At 42.8% G+C, this 21,014-nt stretch overlaps 1 protein-coding gene across 4 annotated transcripts in view; it reads left to right on the forward strand.

The window, feature by feature from the left end:
- PTPRC (protein tyrosine phosphatase receptor type C) overlaps positions 1-21,014 on the forward strand; it is a 120,762-nt gene that overhangs the window by 80,490 nt on the left and 19,258 nt on the right. For all 4 annotated transcript variants that reach the window (XM_065936327.1, XM_065936329.1, XM_065936330.1 and 1 more), the window contains 9 exons: positions 1,115-1,175; positions 13,151-13,259; positions 13,866-13,900; positions 16,156-16,265; positions 16,815-16,905; positions 16,997-17,073; positions 19,275-19,311; positions 19,409-19,506; positions 20,363-20,488. In XM_065936327.1, the coding sequence (XP_065792399.1) occupies positions 1,115-1,175; positions 13,151-13,259; positions 13,866-13,900; positions 16,156-16,265; positions 16,815-16,905; positions 16,997-17,073; positions 19,275-19,311; positions 19,409-19,506; positions 20,363-20,488 (744 nt within the window). The remainder of the gene's footprint in view (positions 1-1,114; positions 1,176-13,150; positions 13,260-13,865; positions 13,901-16,155; positions 16,266-16,814; positions 16,906-16,996; positions 17,074-19,274; positions 19,312-19,408; positions 19,507-20,362; positions 20,489-21,014) is intronic.

Raw genomic sequence — 21,014 nt, forward strand, 5'->3', positions numbered from 1 at the left:
ACATAAAATTGAATGAATGGATTTTTAAAGTAGATTGTTTTATTATTGATAATTTCCATAGAGTATGTAATTATAATTTGGAAGCATCTTTAATTAATTTTTTTTTAAAGAAAATGCTTGTATATTTCTAATTCCTGCATTTTTGTATTATACTTAATTATTATTTTAAAAAGAGAACTGACTTTTACAATTTCTGCCCTTTGAAATTTATAGTATTTTTACAGCTCAATGTGAGATGAATATTTATAAATATTCTGTGAGTACTGGGGAGATTGTATATCCTCCACAGGGTAAAAGCTTAGGTATATTTTCTTTACAAATCTATCATATTTATCATTCAGTTCAATTCAATTCAGTCACTCTCACTCAGACTCTTTGCAACCCCATGGACTGCAGCACGCCAGGCCTCCCTGTCCATCACCAACTCCCGGAGTTTGCTCAAACTCATGTCCATTGAGTCGGTGATGCCGTCCAACAATCTCATCTTGTTGTCACCAAAAAAAAAAAAAAAAAAAGATTCTTAATGCTTTCTTGGTCCATGTAGTTTCCCTTGTGTATCTAAATTGGTTTTACTTTATCATGTTTAGTATTTTTGATTCCTTTTGTCTAAACTGTAGATGTTGCCATGTCATCAGTTTATATCATTTTAACCCTTGTGAACTAAATATCACTTTAATATAAATAGGGTGATTCTTACATTAAATTGTTTCCACTTAGTCTTAAAATTTTTTTGTACAGAGTATGAGTATGTGTAACTCTACTAAGCAGTATACACCAGAATTTCCTTTTTAAAGAAATGTGAAGATAGTCTATTTATAGGGAATTTTAACTTTAAATAATAAACACTTTGGTGTGTGGGGTTTTATTCTTTTATGTCCACTTAGTTCTTGCTGACCATAACTCTCAACATTATTATTATTGCTAAATGGGATAAGATTTCTTTATATCATTGGAAATCTGATAATAGAGTGTTGCCATAGTCTTGAAGTTTCAAGTTATCCAGTATATATATCAATGAAAATAAACAGCAATGTATGACAAATATGAATGTGTTATATTGTGATTCACAAATTTAATTTAGAAAATCTTCTTCTCTCTCGTTTCTGAAACCCAGGTCTATTATAACAATACGATATATTCTGGTCTTCCGGAGAGTGCTACAGTATCAACATCTTGTAAGTCTTCTCTTGGCTATTAATTCTGTTTTCGTGGGATATGTGTTCATGCTTCCAATGCTTTATTATTTTACATTCGTGCTCACATTTAATTATTAAATTTTCAAATAATAAATTTCATATATTTCCATAAACATTATATTTTAGGTTGTGTGAGCAAATGTACATGCAGGTGAACATTATATTAAAATAAGGCCTTACCCTTGGGCAGGCTCGGGGCCGCCCTGTGAGTTATGGGGCCCCTTCTCCTGTCTGCACGCACCTGGCCACTCCACAATACTCAATGAATGTGATAGTGGAATATTTTGTCCTGCTGGCATTTATCTGAAAACTTGAAAGAGAGGCTCCGCTATTGTCTTCAGCCACCTGTCTTCTGATGTAGGCATTTTTGAATGTACAGTAAGCTGAAGGGTGGTCTGGCATCTTCAGGCATCTTATCACCGTGGGGCCTGTGTGTGTTTGCTGTTGTTTGTTTTTCAAACAGATGTTTTGTGTGTGTGCTCAGCCGATCAGTGCCTCTGACTCTTGTGACCCCATGGACTGTAGCCCGCCAGGTTTCTCTGTCCATGGGATTTCCCAGGCAAGAATACTGGAGTGGGTTGCCATTTCCTTCTCCAGGGGATCTTCCTACCTGGAGATCAAACCAGTCAACCTTACCTCCCATGACCAAAAACTAGACTCAGCCAAGGCTTTTTATTTATCATAATCAGGATTTTGGTAATTCTGGACATTGCTTTTCAATCACCTGAATGTATCCAACCCGAGGTTTCCTGAAAAAGAAAATAATATCTTAAATTCAGTTCAGGAAATTCAATTCTTAAAAGTTGGTTGATTTCATAAAATAATTCATGAAGAATTTATCTACATAGACTCCTATTATGATTCTGTTTATGATGTTTCTTCCTGTTAGGAACTAGCACATTTGTTTTGTATTCTGTGTTAGAAATTGTTTGTGTACTGTGTTAGACATTGTTACCTTATCTTTTTCTGAACTTACTTTTTATTGATGTATAGTTGAATGTTGATTACAATGTTGTGTTGATTACTGCTGTGCAGTGAAGCATCTCACATACTTCTAAAAACACTCTGCTTTTATGTTCTTTTCCATTATGGTTTGTCCAGGATATTGAACATAGTTCCCAGTGCTCTACAGTATGGCCTTGTAGTTCATCCTTTATAATCTATTCTGCATGTACACCAGTTTGCATCTGCTCATCCCAAACTCCCCCAAATATGGGACGCTTCGTGCATTTGTGTGTCGTCCTTATGCAGGAGTGGCACTAAAATTCCCTGCATTGTTTTAGTCTTAGTATATGTGCTGCAGAAGCCAGCCTGTTACCTTTTTTTCCTGTCCCTCAACTGTATGCTTGGCAGAAGCAGGTGTTTCTACAAATCTATGCTGATTTACCCAACTAGGCTAGGATAAACAGTCCCTGAAAGCTTCCCCAGCGGCTCAGTGGTAAAGAATCCGCCTGCCAATGCAGGAGACATGGGTTTCATCCCTGGAGAAGCAAATGGCAACCCACTCGAGTATTTTTGCCTGGAAAATTCTATGGGGAGAGGAGCCTGGTGGGCTACAGTCCATGGGATGACAAAGAGTCAGACGTGACTGAGTACGCCAGCAAAAATGCTTTAATCAAAATAGAGGCGTGTGTAGGAAAAGTCACTGAAATTAAGTGTCACTGTACCGGTGAGGATAGCAGCTGGGTGTCACCGCTCCCCGCTGCTTGTCCTGCTCACCAGAACACCCAGTTTTCACTATTTCTGTTTTCAGTTCTTACAGTTTCCTCCAAGTCTAAAAACAATTATCACCTGTTGCTCTTTCGAGAGTTGCTTATTGGTCTGAACCTGTGGAGGAAGAAGACCTAGCACTGTTTTAAGTTTTCTCTGCTTGTTAGCGTTGTAAATTAAGTTAAATTCAGACCTCCAAGTACAGTGTTACCAAGCATAGCTGGTTTTTATTTTTTAAGATTTTTTTTTGATGTAGACCATTTTTAAAGTCTTCACTGGGTTTGTTACAATATTGCTTCTATTTTATATTTTGGTTTTTTTGGCTATGAGGCATGTGGGGTCTTGATTCCCTGACCAGGGGTCGAACCTGTGGTCCCTGCATTGGAAGGCAAAGTCTTAACCACTGGACCACCAGGGACGTCCCTACACAGCTGTTTCTGATGACACCTCAGCCGTACCCACATGCACGTGCACGTTCATTAATGCTTTATTTCCCCAAGTCTTTCCAAAGAGAGAAGATATAAAAGTGTCTTATTTTCCAAACTTGCTTGACTAGGTTCCATAAAAAGTTTTAGTTCTTTCTGCTCAGATATTTCAAATGAAGGCTCCTGATGTGACATGCCATACACATTCAGCCAGCTCTCTTGAACTTTATTTCCATGCACTTTTCTTTTCTAAGCTCCCGCAATACCAACAGCTTCACTGGGTTTTTCTGATTATGTAAACAGTTCGTAGTGGCAGCACATACCCTTGGGGGTCATAGATGAGCCCAGCTTGGCACCGCTTCCCTCAGAGAAACACAGAGCAGGAAGCACAGTCAGAAGGGGGGTCTGGCCAAGGAACTCCTGGTAGCATTGCCCACCTCACTCAGGGCCATGAACAACTCGACCCCTGGACTCCACTGAGAAGAGTGAGGCCATGTGTCGTGGAACGACCCAGCTTAGAAGCCCCACGTCAAGAAAGGAACTGGTATATCGTGTTCCATGGGCACGGCTGCCAAAGGAGCGGACAGGGGTGAGCCCAGTGAGATGATGTGCGCTGGGTGCGTGCACTCAGGGAGGCCAAGGTCAGCCCTCCCCACCAGGACGGTGGCTCGTCCACACCCATCCTGGCGCAGGCGCCACGCAGAGCTCAGGGATTGTGTCGCCAAGTAACGCAGCTGCTAGCCCATCTTTATCAGATTTTACCGTCAGTGGAGATATAGGGTTACCCCATCGTCCTTTTCTCTGTAAGGCAGAAGAAGCATTAACTCTTTCTAAACAGATTCTCCTAAGAGATAAATCATGTTGTCCCCTTTTAATAGTTAACATGTACTCGAGGGTAGGATGGCTCTTGAGTTGTGAATTTCAGAAGCACAGCTACTCGAAATGTATTTTACTCAGTTTTTCTGGCATCACACTCCACCACCAGTATTTTGACAACATTTGGGCCCTTTTCTTCTGAAGCTCTCTAAGGGTACAGCCCAGATGCCACTGTAAAATTTCCCTTCATCGGTTTCCCATTTTAGAATTGCTGCATTTCAATGTCATGTATTTTAAAAATTTTACTGTTTTTTTAATCTCGTACTGTAAAAAGGAAATATGCCAATTTTGCATGCATTAAGATATCTTTATAATGTCACTCGATCAATATCTTGCCCTGGGATGGAATCTAAGCTTAAAAATCTAGACTCTGAAAGTATTTCTGGGGACATCCCTGGGGGTCCAGTGGCTAAGTGTTCACCTTCTTGCAGGGTGTTGCAGGCTCAGTCCTTCCGTAAAATTCCGCATGCTGCATCGTGTGGCGAATAAACAAATAAATAAATGCAAGCTCTACAGCAGAATTTTTTAAAGTTTGTCGGTCTGTTGCACTATGTCCCGTGTAACTCCAGCTTCTTTATCTTTCCATCTAGCCCCTTGGTTTATTTTCTCCCGGGAACGTTTCGGCTCTCCTCTTTACTCTTGGTCATCTGTGGGTCTTTTGCGCTTATTTTCCTGGGTGCTACTGGCCTTTGTGACCTGGAGACTAGTACCTGTGGAAATTTTCTGTGTCTCACTTTCTTTTTGCTGGCCTTTTGGAGTTCGTCTCAGTCACATTTTGGAGTCCAAAGTTGCTGTATTACTTTGGCATCGATCTCTCGTGAGTGGGTTTCCTTGAGGGTTTGGTTCTCTTTGGCAATTTCATCCTAGTTATAGTGCCGCACGGGAGAAGGTGATTAGAAGCTTGGTCATCCTTAAGGGGCCGTGTGGGCCGCGGAGACTCCCTGTGTTGTTACTGATTTATTTTCTCCAGTATCATCCATCGTTTGGGCAGCCCTTGGCCTGGCTGAGTCACTCCGTGCTTCCGGCTGTAAAAGAAACGACTCATGCTTAGGAAATCTTCCACAGACCATGTAGAAAATAGGTTTCTCTTATTTTCACCCCTCTTTACCTTTTTTTCCCTTAAATCCAAGGAAAATAAATAATTATTGTATTGGCTTATTTAGTTGTCTAGCCTTTGTTTCCCCCAAATATAAGGAAGTTTCCCTCCGAACTGGTGCCTTTTTATGCCGTGTTTTCTGTCCTATCCCCAGAGACCGTCATGGTTGTAGGGAGCATGGCATTTGCTCGGGCAGTGGGGGATGAGTGAGCGGTATTGATCAGTTAAGACAGTGGTGGATGCCATGACAGATAGATCCCTAAGTGTCTGTGGCATAACTGAGCAGACATTGCTTATTTTCTTAATCATTTTTAAAAATTGGAGCATAGTTGCTTCATGGTTGGTGGGTTAGTTTCTGCTGTACAGTGAAGTGACTTAGCCATATGCATCTCCTTCCTCTTGGGCCTCCACCCCTCAACCCACCCCTCCCGGACGTTGCAGAGCGCTGAGCTGAGCTGGGCTGAGCTGGGCTGGGCTGGGCTGAGCTGGGCTGGGCTGGGCTGGGCTGGGCTGGGCTGGGCTGGGCTGGGCTGGGCTGGGCTGAGCTGGGCTGAGCTGGGCTGGGCTGGGCTGAGCTGAGCTGAGCTGAGCTGAGCAGGCTTCCTGGTCCATCCCCAGCTCCCGCGTACAGCGGCTTCCCGCTGGTCGTCTCCCTGTATCAGCGCTGGGCTCTTAGTTTGTTCCCGCTCTTTGATGTCCGCCTGTCTGTCCCTCATCTGCATCTCTACCCCTGCCCTGCAAAGAGGCTCGTCTGTACCATTTTTCTAGATTCCACATACTGGCACTGATACGCTTTATTTGTTTTCCTCTTTCTGACTTTCTTCCCTCTGTCTGCTGGGCTCTAGGTCCGTTTGTACTCCACCTGGGGATGTTTATGTTCTTGTCGAGGGCAGAGTCCTGCTCCACACACTCATCCAAAGCTCCACGCGGAGCTTTACAGGTGGCTCCTGAATTTGGGGTGACAACCAACCTCCAGCCAGCACTTTGAAGAAGAGAGTGAAGGGTCTTTCACGGGCTGGAAAATACCAGACCCAGCTGTGATCGATATGCCTCCTACCCTTACATGCCTCCTACCTCCTACCTGGACTCACTTAACAGCAAGCGAGAGAAAATAGGTCTGCTCAAGAGTTAGCCAGGGCCAGCCCCGGGCGGAGGAGGGGAGCAGGGCAGGGAGTTCCCCTCAGCTCCACGGGCTGTCTCCAGCCCAAAGCCTGAGAGGTGGCTGTGTGTTCGTCTTCTCTTACTGTCTAATGTGTTAAACCAGTGGCTTCACACCACACCCATTGACTTACTAGCTCACAATTCCGTAGTCAGAGTTCCAGCTCCATGTGACTGGGTCTTCTGAAACCTAGATGTAGCCAGGATGAGTTTTTATCTGGAGAATATGCATACAAATGCTTCCAGGATCGATCCAGGTTGGCGGAATCCTATTTCTTACTGTGGTGGGACCGCTGACCCGATTTCCTTGGGGTCCCGGGACCAGGGCTTGCAGTCAGCTCCCAGGAGCCCCTCGTGTTCTTTCCACCGGACCTGCTCCAGACAGCCTGGGGAGTCCTTCCAGTGCCTGGGGGTCGTGGTTAGGTCATGCTCACCCAGAACAGTCTCGGTATCTTCCGGCGGGAAAGTCCCCGCTGGCCCGAGGCTGGAATTCGCTCTGCACCGTTCCTTCACCGTGGTGCCTACCCTGGTGGTTGATGAGATACCAAGGGCGGGAAACCCTGGGCACCATCTGGAAATTCTCCTCGCCACCTATTTCCTTCAAAGCACCCAGGCTTATCAGCCCACTCCTACCTCAAATGGATAATTTCTGTATTGCCTTAGAAACATGATTTAGGAGGGTTGAATTTGTTTCCTCACCTACAAGAGTAAGAATGCTAGGTCTCTGCCCATCTTCACGAAGCACAGAGGCCACAGCGGCGGTAGTGAACCCTGATGTAGATAAAGGTCCTCCACTCCCACCATCAGTTCAGTTCAGTTGCTCAGTTGTGTCCGACTGTTTGTGACCCCATGGACTGCAGCACGCCAGGCTTCCCTGTCCATCACCTACTCCCAGAGCTTGCTCAAACTCACATCCAGCGAGTCGGTCATGCCATCCAACCGTCTCATCCTCTGTCATCCCCTTCTCCTCCTGCCTTGAATCTTGGCATCAGGGTCTTTTCCAGTGAGTCAGCTCTTCGCATCAGGTAGCCAAAGGATTGGAGTTTCGCTTCAGCATCAGTCCTCCCAATGAATATTCAGGACCAGTTTCCTTTAGGACTCCCACCATGCCCAACATCAACTCATAATCCATCACCATAATTGCTCTCTTGCCAGTACTCTGGAATCCCTTGGTTCTGGAACCAACGTCCATGACTACCAGCTTTCTTCTTTCTCCCCTGGGTCACCGTTTCCCTCCTCGGCTGGGCAGGTCTCGCTGGCGGGCCGTTGTCAAAAGCAAACAAGCAGCAGCCGATATCTCTTTTCTGACCCTGCTTCCTCTTCTGTTGCCGCCCTAGTTCTTCACCAGCACAACTGCCAATAGCAACACCCCTTTCATCCTGCTTCACTTGCGAGTCCCTCTGCCGGCTGCGTCTTTTCCTCCTACTTTTTAATCCTGAGTGTCTCAGGACTGAGTCTTGGTACTTCTATCCACTTTTAATTTCCGGGTTAATCACTCAGTCTTCACAGCTTTAAGCAACAGCTGTCTGTTGGAGGCCCTCTGCCCAGTCTCAGATCCTTTCTAGCCGGCTTCCTACTTGGCATCTCCCCCTGGGTGTCCGCCTGTCCTTTCAGAATCTCAGATCCCAAACTGAGCTTCTGTTTCCCTCCGAGGGCTGCTCCGCACAGCCTTCGTGGTCTTCAATGATTGTGGTGCTGTAGGATTTCTTTCTCCTAACACCAGTGCTGCCAGCCTCGTCTCATATTTTGCCTGGATGATGGTACTTTCAACAACGGGGTTATAAAAATCTGTATAATGCCCAAGTCACACTTTATTACTCCTCTAATCAAAATCCTGCTGGTGGTACACATTTAACTCAAAAACCAAGGTCAGCGGGCATTCCCTGGAGGTTCAGTGATTCACACTCTGTGCATTCTCTATGGAGGGTGTGGGTTCAAACCCTGACTGGGGAGCTAAGATCTCACAAATTTATTGGTGCAGCAAAGTGACAGACACACACACACACCAGTTAAATGGTTTACAAGCCCCTCCAACCTTACCCTTGCCCTCTGCTGCCTCCCAGCCACATTCCCAGCTGGCATCTCCTGATGCCCATCCCTCCCCCAACCGACTCCAGCCTCGGGATTCTTGCTGCTCCTTACGTTAGGTGTGTTCCTGCCTCCAGGCTTGCACCTAATCACACCTGTACCTGAACGAGCATCCCCCAGATACCTGTCCAGCTAACTCCTCACCTTCTCAGTTCAGTTCAGTTCAGTTCAGTCACTCAGTCATGTCTGACCCTTTGCAACCCCATGGACTGTGGCACGCCAGGCCTCCCTGTCCATCACCAACTCCTGGAGCTTACTCACACTCATGTCCATTGAGTTGGTGATGCCATCCAGCCATCTCATCCTCTGCTGTCCCCTTCTCCTCCCGCATCAGAGTCTTTTCCAATGAGTCAGTTTTTCGAATCAGGTAGCCAAAGTATTGGAGTTTCAGCTTTAGCATCAGCCCTTCTAATGAATACTCAGGATGGATCTCCTTTAGGATAGACTGGTTGGATCTCCTTGCAGTCCAAGGGACTCTCAGGAGTCTCCTCCAACACCTCAGTTCAAAAGCATCAGTTCTTTGGTGCTGGTGCTCAGCTTTCTTTATGTCCAACTCTCACATCCGTACATGAATACTGGAAAAACCATAGCTTTGACTAGATGGACCTTTGCTTGCAAATTAATGTCTCTCCTTTTCAATATGCTGTCTAGGTTGGTCATAACTTTTCTTCCAAAGATTAAGCATCTTTGAATTTCATGTCTGCAGTCATTGTCTGCAGATTTTGAAGCCCAGAACAATAAAGTGTGTCTCTGTTTCCACTGTTTCCCCATCTATTTGCCATGAGGTGATGGGACCAGATGCCATGATCTTAGTTTTCTGAATGTTGTGCTTTAAGCCAACTTTTTCACCCTCCTCTTTCACTTTCATCAAGAGGCTCTTTAGTTCCTCTTCACTTTCTGCCATAAGGGTGGTGTCATCAGCATATCTGAGGTTATTGATATTTATCCTGGCAATCTTGATTCCAGCTTGTGCTTCATCCAGCCCAGAATTTCTCATGATGTACTCTGCACAGAAGTTCAATAAGCAGGGTGTCAATATACAGTCTTGACATACTCCTTTCCCTATTTGGAACCAATCTGTTGTTCCATGTCCTGTTCTAACTGTTGCTTCCTGACCTGCATACACATTTCTCAGGAGGCAGGTCAGGTGGTCTGGTATTCCCACCTCTTTCAGAATTTTCCAGTTTGATCACAGTTTGTGATCCACACAGTCAAAGGCTTTGGCATAGTCGATAAAGCAGAAGTAGATGTTTTTCTGGAACTCTCTTGCTTTTTCAATGATCCAACGGATGTTGACAATTTGATCTCTGGTTCCTCTGCCTTTTCTAAATCCAACTTGAACATCTGTGTTTACAGTTCATGTACTGTTGAAGCCTGGCTTGGAGAATTTTGAGCATTACTTTACTAGCGTGTGAGATGAGTGCAGTTGTGCAGTAGTTTGAGCATTCTTTGGGATTGCCTTTCTTTGGGATTGGAATGAAAACTGACCTTTCCCAGTCCTGTGGCCACTGCTGAGTTTTCCAAATTTGCTGGCATATTGAGTGCAGCACTTTCACAGCATCATCTTTCAGGATCTGAAACAGCTCTACTGGAATTCCATCACATCCACTAGCTTTGTTTGTACTGATGCTTCCTAAGGCCCACTTGACTTTGCCCTCCAGAATGTCTGGCTCTAGGTGAGTGATCACCCCACTGTGATTATCTGGGTCGTGAAGATCTTTTTTCTATAGTTCTTCTGTGTATTCTTGTCACCTCTTCTTAATAACTTCTGCTTCTGTTATGTCCATACCATTTCTGTCCTTTACTGTGCCCATCTTTGCTTGAAAATTTCCCTTGGTAGCTCTAGTTTTCTTGAAGAGATCTCTAGTCTTTCCCATTCTATTGTTTTCCTCTATTTCTTTGCATTGATCACTGAGGAAGGCTTTCTTATCTCTCTTTGCTATTCTTTGGAACTCTGCATTCAAATGGCTGTATCTTTATTTTTCTCCTTTGCTTTTCACTTCTCTTCTTTTTGCAGCTATTTGTAAGGCCTCCTGAGACAACCAATTTGCCTTTTTCATTTCTTTTTCTTGGGGGTGGTCTTGATCCCCGCCTCTCGTGCAATGTCACAAACCTTCATCCATAATTCTTCAGGCACTCTGTCTATCAGATCTAACCCCTTGAATCTATTTGTCACTTCCACTGTATAGTCATAAGGGATTTGATTTAGATCATACCTGAATGGTCTAGTGGTTTTCCCTACTTTCTTCAGTTTAAGTGAATTTGGCAATAAGGAGTTCATGATCTGAGCCACAGTCAGCTCCTGGTCTTGTTTTTGCTACTATATAGAGCTTCTCCATCTTTGGGTGCAAAGAATATAATCACTCTGATTTCAGTGTTGACCATCTGGTGATGTTCATGTGCAGAGTCTTCTCTTGTGTTGTTGGAAGAGGGTGTTTGCTATGACCAGTGCGTTCTCTTGGCAGAACTCTATGAGCCTTTGCCCTGCTTCATTCTGTACTCCAAGGCCAAATTTGCCTGTTACTCCAGGTGTTTCTTGACTTCCTCCTTTTGCATTCCAGTCCCTTATAATGAAAAGGACATCTTTTTTGGGTGTTAGTTCTAGAAGGTCTTGTAGGTCTTCATAGAACTGTTCAACTCCAGCTTCTTCAGCATTATTGTTCAGGGCATAGACTTGGATTACCATGTTATTGAATGGTTTGCCTTGGAAACGAACAGAGCTCATTCTGTCATTTTTGAGATTGCATCCAAATACTGCATTCTGCACTCTTTTGTTGACTCTGATGGCTGCTTCATTTCTTCTAAGGGTTCTTGCTCACAGTAGTAGATATAATGGTCATCTGAGTTAAAGTCACCCACTCCAGTCCATTTTAGTTCACTGATTCCTAAAATGTCAATGTTCACTCTTGCCATCTCCTGTTTGACCACTTCTGATTTGCCTTGATTCATGGACCTAGCATTCCAGGTTCTTATGTAATATTGCTCTTTACAGCATCAGACTTTACTTCCATCACCAGTCACATCCACAGCTGGGAGTTGTTTTTGCTTTGGCTCCGTCTCGTCATTCTTTCTGAAGTTATTTCTGCACTGATCTCCAGTAGCATATTGGATACCTACCGATCTGGGGAGTTCACCTTCCAGTGTCCTATCTTTTTGCCTTTTCATACTGTTCACGGGGTTCTCAAGGCAAGAATACTGAAGTGGTATGCCATTCCCTTCTCCAGTGGGCCACATTCTGTCAGACCTCTCCACCATCACCCGTCTGTCTGGGTGGCCCTACACGGCATGGCTCATAGTTTCATTGTGTTAGACAAGGCCGTGGTCCGTGTGATCAGATTGTTTAGTTTTCTTTGATTGTGGTTTTCAGTCTGCCCTCTGAGAGTCTCTGGCGGGAATGGGGTTTGATTCTAAACGTGATTTCACCCCTTCTGCCATCTTGCTGGGGCTTCTCTGCCCTTGGACATGGGGTATCTCCTTACAGTTGCTCCAGCGCCGTGTAGCTGACGCTCCACTCTTCATCATCTTCCAACCTATTTCACTGTTCACTTGTTTATAGAGTATATTGTTACCTGTCTTTCCTCCCAGAACGTCAGTCCCATGAGTACAAGGATCTTTGTCTGTCTTGTTCTCTGAGACTGTTTATCTTAAAAACTTAAATCAGTGGCACACACTAAGACCCAAAATATTTTGGGTGAATAGTGAATAATTAATACTGACTATGTCCCGGCACTATGCTAAATGTCTACTGTCAATCACACTTAGCCTCAATTTACTAATTAGGGATGGAGATACAAAGATAATGAGCGTTGTGGCCAAGGTCCCAGCCAGGAAGTGGTGGAACTAGGCTGGGAACCCAAGCAGTCTGTATCCAGGACTGAGGCCCTGATGTCTCCACGTTATTTCACTGGACTTTCACCATAGATGAACAGTATTACCTGCTTGTTTAGGACAAGAGATATTTCCAATAAAGTCTCTTTTCTCTGCCCTTCCTCTAAGAAAGGATTTCACATTAAACCTTTGTGAAAATTCATGTCAGGATAAGTCTAATATCAAGTGCAGACTAAAATAATTTTGTCCTGTGGTTAATTGATTTTATACCTCAATAAGCAGGTTTATCTCATGTGGGGAAGTGACCTTTCTGATCCCCTTAAGAAGCTAGCTAGTTTTGCACATAAAGTTGAACTATAGGAGGTTATCTGTGAGAATTATAACTAGATTACCTCTTTGAGTCCTTCGAAATGGAATGACCAAAAGAAAGATAGTTAAATCTAAATGATAGTGTCTCATAAGTGGGCATTATTTAGTAGAAAGGAAGAGAGTTGCTCTTCCATAGTCTATGCATTCTTAAAATATGAAATATTTTACTGGTTCTGAACCAATAAATGGGAAAGATATGGGCAAGACTTACAAAATCAGAAGCATCCTGTCTTTGCTCTCATTATAAAAGGTATATTTTTTTAAAACTACAAAAGAAATGAAAATGTTAAAATGTAGGTACTTTAAAAGTGATTTCTCAAAGAATCCAGCAACATATTTGATGTAGTACGCTCTCTTCATGCGTTCTTTCTCATTTCTCATTGCTTCTTATTTCTTCTCATTAGATAATGTTAAAGCAGTCATCATATTTTTGGTGTTTCTGATTATTGTGACATCAATAGCCCTGCTCATTGTTCTCTATAAAATCTATGATCTGCATAAGAAAAGATCCAGGTAAGAGTTGATTTTAAAATGAAAAGATAACAATAATAGTTATAATGATGAAAGTCCCATTTATGAGGCCAACTTGGAACCAATTAAGTGGAATTAAGAGATGACAGTAAGAAGTCTAGGACATCACTAACCTTTGATGAAAGACTTTTCTATGATCTTACTGGTTTATATGAAACATTATTTTTTTCTATGTTCACTAATAATGGGATAGATTGCCTTTAGTAACAACCAATGAAAAGAATGCGTCTGTTCTTTTAGTGCAAAGTGGGTCGTAGGTATCCAGAAGTGCCAGTGGAGAGAAGTACATGGGGAAGCATGTACATTCCTCTGGCCAGGAACAACTACCCTTTATGAAAATCAAGAAGTTCCAAATAAAAAATTGCGATCACTTCTCTGAGACTGACCAACCACCCATCGGTGGTTCCTACCTCCCCTACTTTCCTCCTCCTCGCCCACCCATTCTGCCTTCTTACCCCTCCCCTCTTCCCTTTGATCCTCCCCATCTCTACTTCCTCCTTCCCTCAAGACGTTCATTAAATATAAATTGCTTGCCAACTGAGTTCTGTTTCTTAAGAGTATGCAAACTTACATTTCTTATCTTTACAGCAATTTAGATGAGCAGCAGGAACTAGTTGAAAGGGGTAAGTGTGCATGTTTTTTAACTGGCAAGTATCTCCCTTGTTTTATATAATAATTCAACATTTTAAAAATCTAACCTGGACTTCCCCTGTGATAAAGTTTAAATTCATTGATGCATTTATTTAACCAGCAAGGATCTGGACCTTCTCAAAGTGTGCCTGAAACTATGGCAGTGGCAGGTCACAGACTCTGCATTTAAAATTTTAGGGTCTAGTAGAAGACAGACTTGTGGACAGCTGTGACAGAATTGGACAGGTGCCGTAATCCTGGAGTGTGTACGGTGCTGTAGAGAGACGGAAGGTAGAAAGCTGTCTATGCAGAAGGCAAGAAGCTAGGTCTTCTAAGGTGGTGGGCGATCATCAGGCAAACAAAGGAGAGAGTGATGGAAGAGAGATGGAAAGTCACACAGACACACAGACAGGGTGGTGGCAAGTGTGTTCACGTCCCTGCAAGGGTGGGATGGGGGCTGTTCCCACTAAAGGCACACGGACAGATATGACAAAAGGTCGCAACCTGACTTAGGAGATGAAAGCATCTTTCATCTTCTCTCTCTCTTTTTTTTCAACTCTTACAGTACTTCTTTCAGTTCTCTTTAAAAATGTGTTTTTTGATTCAGTAAAAAGGGGATGGGGTTAAGAAGTTGAAACTGTGTTTATAATAAAGAAAATGATTTGGTTTTGCATACTCAAGAAACATTTCAGAAGTCCTCTGTTTGGTTTTAACTTCTCTCAGAGAGGTCCAGGAACATTTATCTCAGAGTTGCTACAGATTGCCCCTTGGGGTGGTTAGAACTTATCCAAATGCTATAAATCCTCAAAGGTGGCCCTAGGTCAGAATGAATGAATGCCGGGGAGCTCTAACCATCCAAAGGAACAGCTGTACATGGGCAGTTTGATAGTTGTGATGGGATAGAAGATTTCCACAGTCAAAAAGCTAAATATAACCCTAATGGACATCTTGTTTCTTCATCTAGTAAATAGGGGACATTAACATGGATACTAAAAGAAATGCTGCTAGATGTACATGGATAGGAAGAGGAACATAACTTTCAACATATGTCACAGCTTATATTCTCTTAAGATTCGGAAACAGTTGTTTGTCAGTTCCATATGCAATTATATCTATTTACTTTAATATATTTTGTTCTTTAGTAAGTTATTCTGCAAGTGTGGTATATATTGAGTTTCATATACTGGTGGCATGAAAAATGAACACAGTCTGTTTACAGTCAAGTATAGAGAATATGACATTAAGGCGAGTTCTGGGTATAAGGGTAGTCATCATATTCTCTTATTTATATGTCTATAATATTTCACAATAACTTAGATAAAATTTAAAAATATACAGTATAGGTAAGTATAGTAATTGTCATAAAATGTGTATAATGCAACAAAGAAATGTAGCCCTAGATCTCCTTACAGTGGTGATACTTGGCCTGAAATCTGTCACTGCAGATAGACAGTGAGGAGGGACATTCTCTGCAGAGAAGACAGTGTGAACGGAGGCATGGGGGGGACCTCTGTGATGCACTTGGCGAATATTCATGCCTAAGATGTAGAGCAAGAGTGTAGGAAACTGTGGCTGAGATGAGTCACATGATACTATAAAAAGTGCTCATATATCACGATAACCAGTGAAACTTTAACCTGTAGACTATGGAGCAGAAACAGTAGTGTGAGCTTTGGAGCAAGTGGAGTTGCATGCTCATATTTGTGGATCAGAAGATGAATTTGTGGCAGTTTCAAAAGGCAGTCAGGGTGGGTACAGACTGGAGGCAGGGAGACGGGTCGTCATGTGGATGAGGAGGGGTCCCGAGCGTGACCCTGGGCAGAAGATGTGGAAGGTACGCGGTGACCTGTTGGATGTAAGGACAGAGGGAGAAATCATGGGTCACTTGGAAGTTTGCTTGCTAGGTGACTTTGGGAGTGGTGGTCCCATTTGCTGAGATTTGAGATGCTAGAATAAAGGGGAGATGCCTTTGAACATCTTGAGTTTGAGGTCCTTCTGAGTAACTGGGTGGAAGACCTGAGAGTCAGTGGGAAAGATTAATACATAAAAGACCAGAAGAGTATTAGAGCCCCAAATTGAGATGTCATAGGTTTACAGGTGAATCTCTATGTGAGTGAGATGTTTCAGGTGGACTGTGTGTGAGAAGGAAAAACACTCAGCTTAACCCAAGATTTGCTTCTAATGAAATGTGTATGAACGTGGGAAAGAGAGATGTGATACCAGCCATGAACCTTTGATGTGTTTAAAGATGATGAGAAGCAGCTGATGAACGTGGAGCCCATCCATGCAGATGTTTTGCTGGAGACTTACAAGCGAAAGATCGCGGATGAAGGAAGGCTCTTCCTGGCTGAGTTTCAGGTGGGTGCTCTTCTTGCCATAGGACGAGAAAGTTTACTCCATCACCAACGTGATCCGTCTTAAATGTGTTGTGTAGCTGTTGGCCTTGATAGTTTATCCCACATTATAGTGCAGTGGAGTCAAAGCAGCTATTATTATCAGGTATCTGTAGACCAGTAGAGAGATGTATTGCCATAAAACTGGGTAATGCTGCTTCAGTGAATGAGTACTAGTTACGAAGTCGTGTCCAGAAACACATTTGGCTGATGTGTCCTTGTGCTCCAGATAATTATCCAAGTGTGTTTTACAATGAATCTGAAAGTGGCAGAGCAATTACTGCTAAATTTGTTCTCATGGGATTTATTCTCAAAGTAGTCCATCATTCATTTTCTTAAAGAGGGCTTTTTGCATAATTCCTAATAACGTTCATTTCAATTACCATATGCAGCTTGTTCACCAGGGTAAAGGAAATACGTACCAGGATGTCTCACTTGTTCAGAACGATAAGTGGTGAGGGGAAGTGGTTTTTCTACAATCTGCTCTGATCCGAAGAATCTTTGTGTCTTTCAGAGCATTCCACGGGTATTTAGCAAGTTTTCCATCAAGGATGCTCGAAAATCCTTTAACCAGAACAAAAACCGCTATGTTGATATCCTTCCCTGTAAGTGTTCATTGAGAATTGGATTCCCATACATTTAGGCTACTCGATTATTCATTATTTCACTTATTTAATATTCCTTTTCCTTGAGCAGATGACTACAACCGTGTTGAACTCTCTGACATAAATGGAGATCCAGGATCAAACTATATAAATGCCAGCTATATTGATGTGAGTAAGAAGTGCATAAGGGCCAGGTTTTACAGCTTCACCATTTTGTCACTGACCATTTTCATTTTTCTTGTGTCTATACATTCTATTCAGCTCCATCTTTGTCATGGCAAATTTTTATGTTTTTAAAGAGTTTATTGCAGTGTAGCTGATGAACAATGTGTTAGTTTAGGTATGCAGCAAAGTGAGTCAGTTAAACATATACCTATGTCCCATCATAGCAAGATTTTAGAAATATTATCTGAAATCCTTTGAAGGAAGCCCATCAATGTCACTGGTATAAACAACAACATCACTAATATTTGCAAGAACAGTTATTGATTATTTACTATCACTGCTAGGTAATATAGGATTTTTCTCTCCCAACAAAATGATAATAAGAAACAAAACACTCTGGTGCCTGTCGTGTGCTGTATATCACCTAAATTATCTTTGTGTCTATTTCTCATAAGAGTCCTGCATTTGCACCTCACCATGGAAGTCCACTGGGTAATTTGTTACTTTGCCCTTGTTTAGTTAATAAATGTCTGAGGATATTGTACACGCTTAACTTATCCAAAATATTTTAAAATTGTAATTTATTATACTATTGTTAAGTAAGTAATGCATCACACAAAATTTAAAAAAAATAAGCAGTATAAAAATACAGAGAAACTATTACAGAATATATAGCATGACCTTATTGGTTATCTGTTTTATATACACTAATGTATACATGTTAATCCCAAACTTCAGTTTTTATCATAGATTATCTTGCAGCAGAGGAGACCTGGGTTCTATCCCTGGTCGGGAAGATCCTCTATAGAAGGCAGCGGCAACCCGCTCCAGTATTGGCTGGAGAATCCCAGGGCCAGAGGAGCCTAGCAGGCTACAGTCTGTGGGGTCGCAAAGAGCGACTGACACTACTATTCTCGAGCGTGCCAGACTGTTTTACTGTCCCTGCAGGAAATACGAGCACCTTTCTTTCTTTAAACTTGTTGTTCTGTATGGGGGTGGATACACGTCTCTGTATAACTGAACCATTGTGTCGTACCCCTGAGACTCACACAACACTGTCAATAAGCTGTACCCCAAGACAAATAAAGTAAAAATGCAGACACTGTAAAGCTCCCTCCCAGCCAACCCGCATGTAGGCAGCGCCCCCACCCATCTCAGAGGGACCCTCATGTTGTCTGGGGCTTCCGGGGTGGCTCGGTCAGTAGAGAATCCGTCCGCATGTAGGAGACTGTCTGCAGTGCAGGAGGCCTGCCCCAGTCCCCGGTCGGGAAGACCCCCTGGAGGAGAGCGCGGCAGCCCACCCCAGTGCTCTTGCCTGGAGAATGCCGTGGACAGAGGAGCCCGGCGGGCTGCAGTCTGCGGGGCCGTAAGAGTCGGACGCGACTTGGCAACTAAACCACCACCACATTGTTCCTATTTATCCACTGAGGATTTCTTTACACGCAAACCAGAGGACAGCAATATTTGTTGCCCACCGCTTATCCAAAAATGTTGCCATGATATTCACACTGTTCTGTATGATGTTTAATTTAACTGAAATATATATCTTGGATACATAAAATGTCACTCTGTGAAAGCAGAGATTGGCAGGCTTTCTCTGTAAGGGGCCAGATAGCAACTTTTGGGGTTTTACAGGACATGCCACCTCTGTGAAAGCTCCTCAGCTCTGAAGCCCATGGCTACACGTCTGTAGACAATACATAATGTGGCTGATTCTGGACCATCACTGGTATATCCTGGCACTAGATAAAAGGCAGAAGTTTGAGGCTAATCTCAGGATGAGTTATTGAAAGAAATTGAGTAAGAATCCCCGAAGTTACTCTATGGCTGGTAAGGAGGATTAAATTGCGGCAGACGGCGCTTTAAAGCCTGACAGGATATAAAATGTAGGGATGCCTGATTACTCTTATAGGTTGCTGCACCATCCCAGATGGAGCTAAAACCTACGTACTTCTCAGCTTTGTTTAGGGTATATGACAAAGACACATGAAGTCATGGATATTGTTTGCAAACATTAATACGTTTGGCACAGGTAAATGACTGATCATGAGTTAATAAACTCCCCTTGTAATTTGAAACTGCTCAGGAAAATGCACACTCAAGAAGCGACAGGTTTGAAGCAGCCTCCTTACTTCCCACTTGGGCATGTAAATGGATAATTGAACGCTCAGTAAATGATGTTTCTTTCTGTCTGCCTTGAGCAGGGCTTCAAAGAACCCAGGAAATACATTGCAGCTCAAGGTAAGTTCTCTGCTAGTCCGATATTCTTGTTGAAAAATTTCTTTTTAGCACTTTTAAAAGGGTATTTCTTACCAGTTTTTATTTGCTTACCGCCTAGGTCCCAGGGATGAGACTGTGGATGATTTCTGGAGGATGATCTGGGAGCAGAAAGCCACGGTTATTGTCATGGTCACTCGTTGTGAAGAAGGGAACAAGGTATGAACCCAGGAGGTTCTCAGGGTGAAGGTCTGGGACTCACAAGGTGGAGGCTGGATGTTAGGAAAAGCGAGGGTTGGGCTGCGTTTCAAAACGTCACATCTGTATGTGCTTGATGACAAAACAGACAGTTCTCTCTTGGAACATTTTATTTCAATTTTCATACCTACAGAAGGATAAAATATGTACATATATGAATATATGTCCCTGGAGAAGGGAATGGCAACCCACTCCAGTATTCTTGCCAGGAAAATTCCATGGACAGACGAATCTGGCAGGTTGCAGTCCATGGGGTCACAAAAGTGTCGGATATGACTTCACAACTGAGGATACAAATCTACGTATATAGGAGTAAAATTTAAATGTTTCTGCTTAATTGCTGGACTCCTATGGGATTCCTGTTTTGTTCCAGTATTATTTCAAGTTCCGTACACTTCTGTGAGCTGGTTTCACAAGTACTTGTGAATACTTGAAACACACTGACCTTCACGCTGACCTTGGGGAGATAGACGGTAATTTATGTAACATGACTTTAGGAAGCCTGAAAACCTCCGCATACCCCAGCCTGAAATTAACCACATGCAACCACAGAATTTCTTGCTCACCACCAAGCACGTCCCCATTTAATATGCAGCTAAGCCTGGGAAGATCATCTGCTGGGTAGAATGAAGGAAAGCCTTCTGGGCGCTTCATGGGAAATGGAATACTTTTCAAGCATCCCAGTGAAATGGAACATAAAAATGTTTTGAGACATTCAAAGAGCACATTTCTTGTTTGTTTTGTTTTACAAAGAGTGTTTAATGAGCAAATTCATTTAAATGAGAAACTTAAATTCTCAATGGCTTTTTAAACATAGAACAAGTGTGCAGAGTACTGGCCATCAGTGGAAGAGGGCATCCGGGTTTACGGAGATGTGATTGTGGAGATCAACGAGCACAAAAGATGCCCGGATTACATCATTCAGAAGCTGACCGTTGGAAACGTGAGTTTGGTTTTGATAGAATTTTAATCTTCATACTGTTAGTATAAAATATGACTGTGGAATAGTCAATGTGAGACATTGAAATCTACCTGGAAATTTTATTTTTAATGAACTACATGGGGGAAGAGTTGGTTAAAACAATAAGCCACCAAGGTCAAGTAAGTCACAGTGAAGATGATCTTTGTCCACATCGCATCCAAAGTATTTATAATGTTGTGACCCTTGAAGTGGAAAGAGCTCATTAATTGTGTTAAATGAATGACCGAATTATTGAATGAGTGATAAAAATGGTCCTTAGTCTCAGTAGGTTTATTACCATATGGAAAGAATATTTATACAATGGCATAGAGACTACTGTAAGAAGTCTAAAGTTCTAACTGTGTAGGAGAGAGAAAATATTTAGGTCAGAAAAAAAATGGTCAGTGTGACCTGATAAAATGGTGGTCTTCCCACTAATTATTATATGATTCTGCTCATCTGAAAAGTCTAGATTAGTCACACTTACAGAGACAGAAGGTTGGTTAGT

This window comes from Muntiacus reevesi, chromosome 5 (genome assembly GCF_963930625.1).
Source record: "Muntiacus reevesi chromosome 5, mMunRee1.1, whole genome shotgun sequence".
Lineage (NCBI taxonomy): Eukaryota > Metazoa > Chordata > Mammalia > Artiodactyla > Cervidae > Muntiacus > Muntiacus reevesi.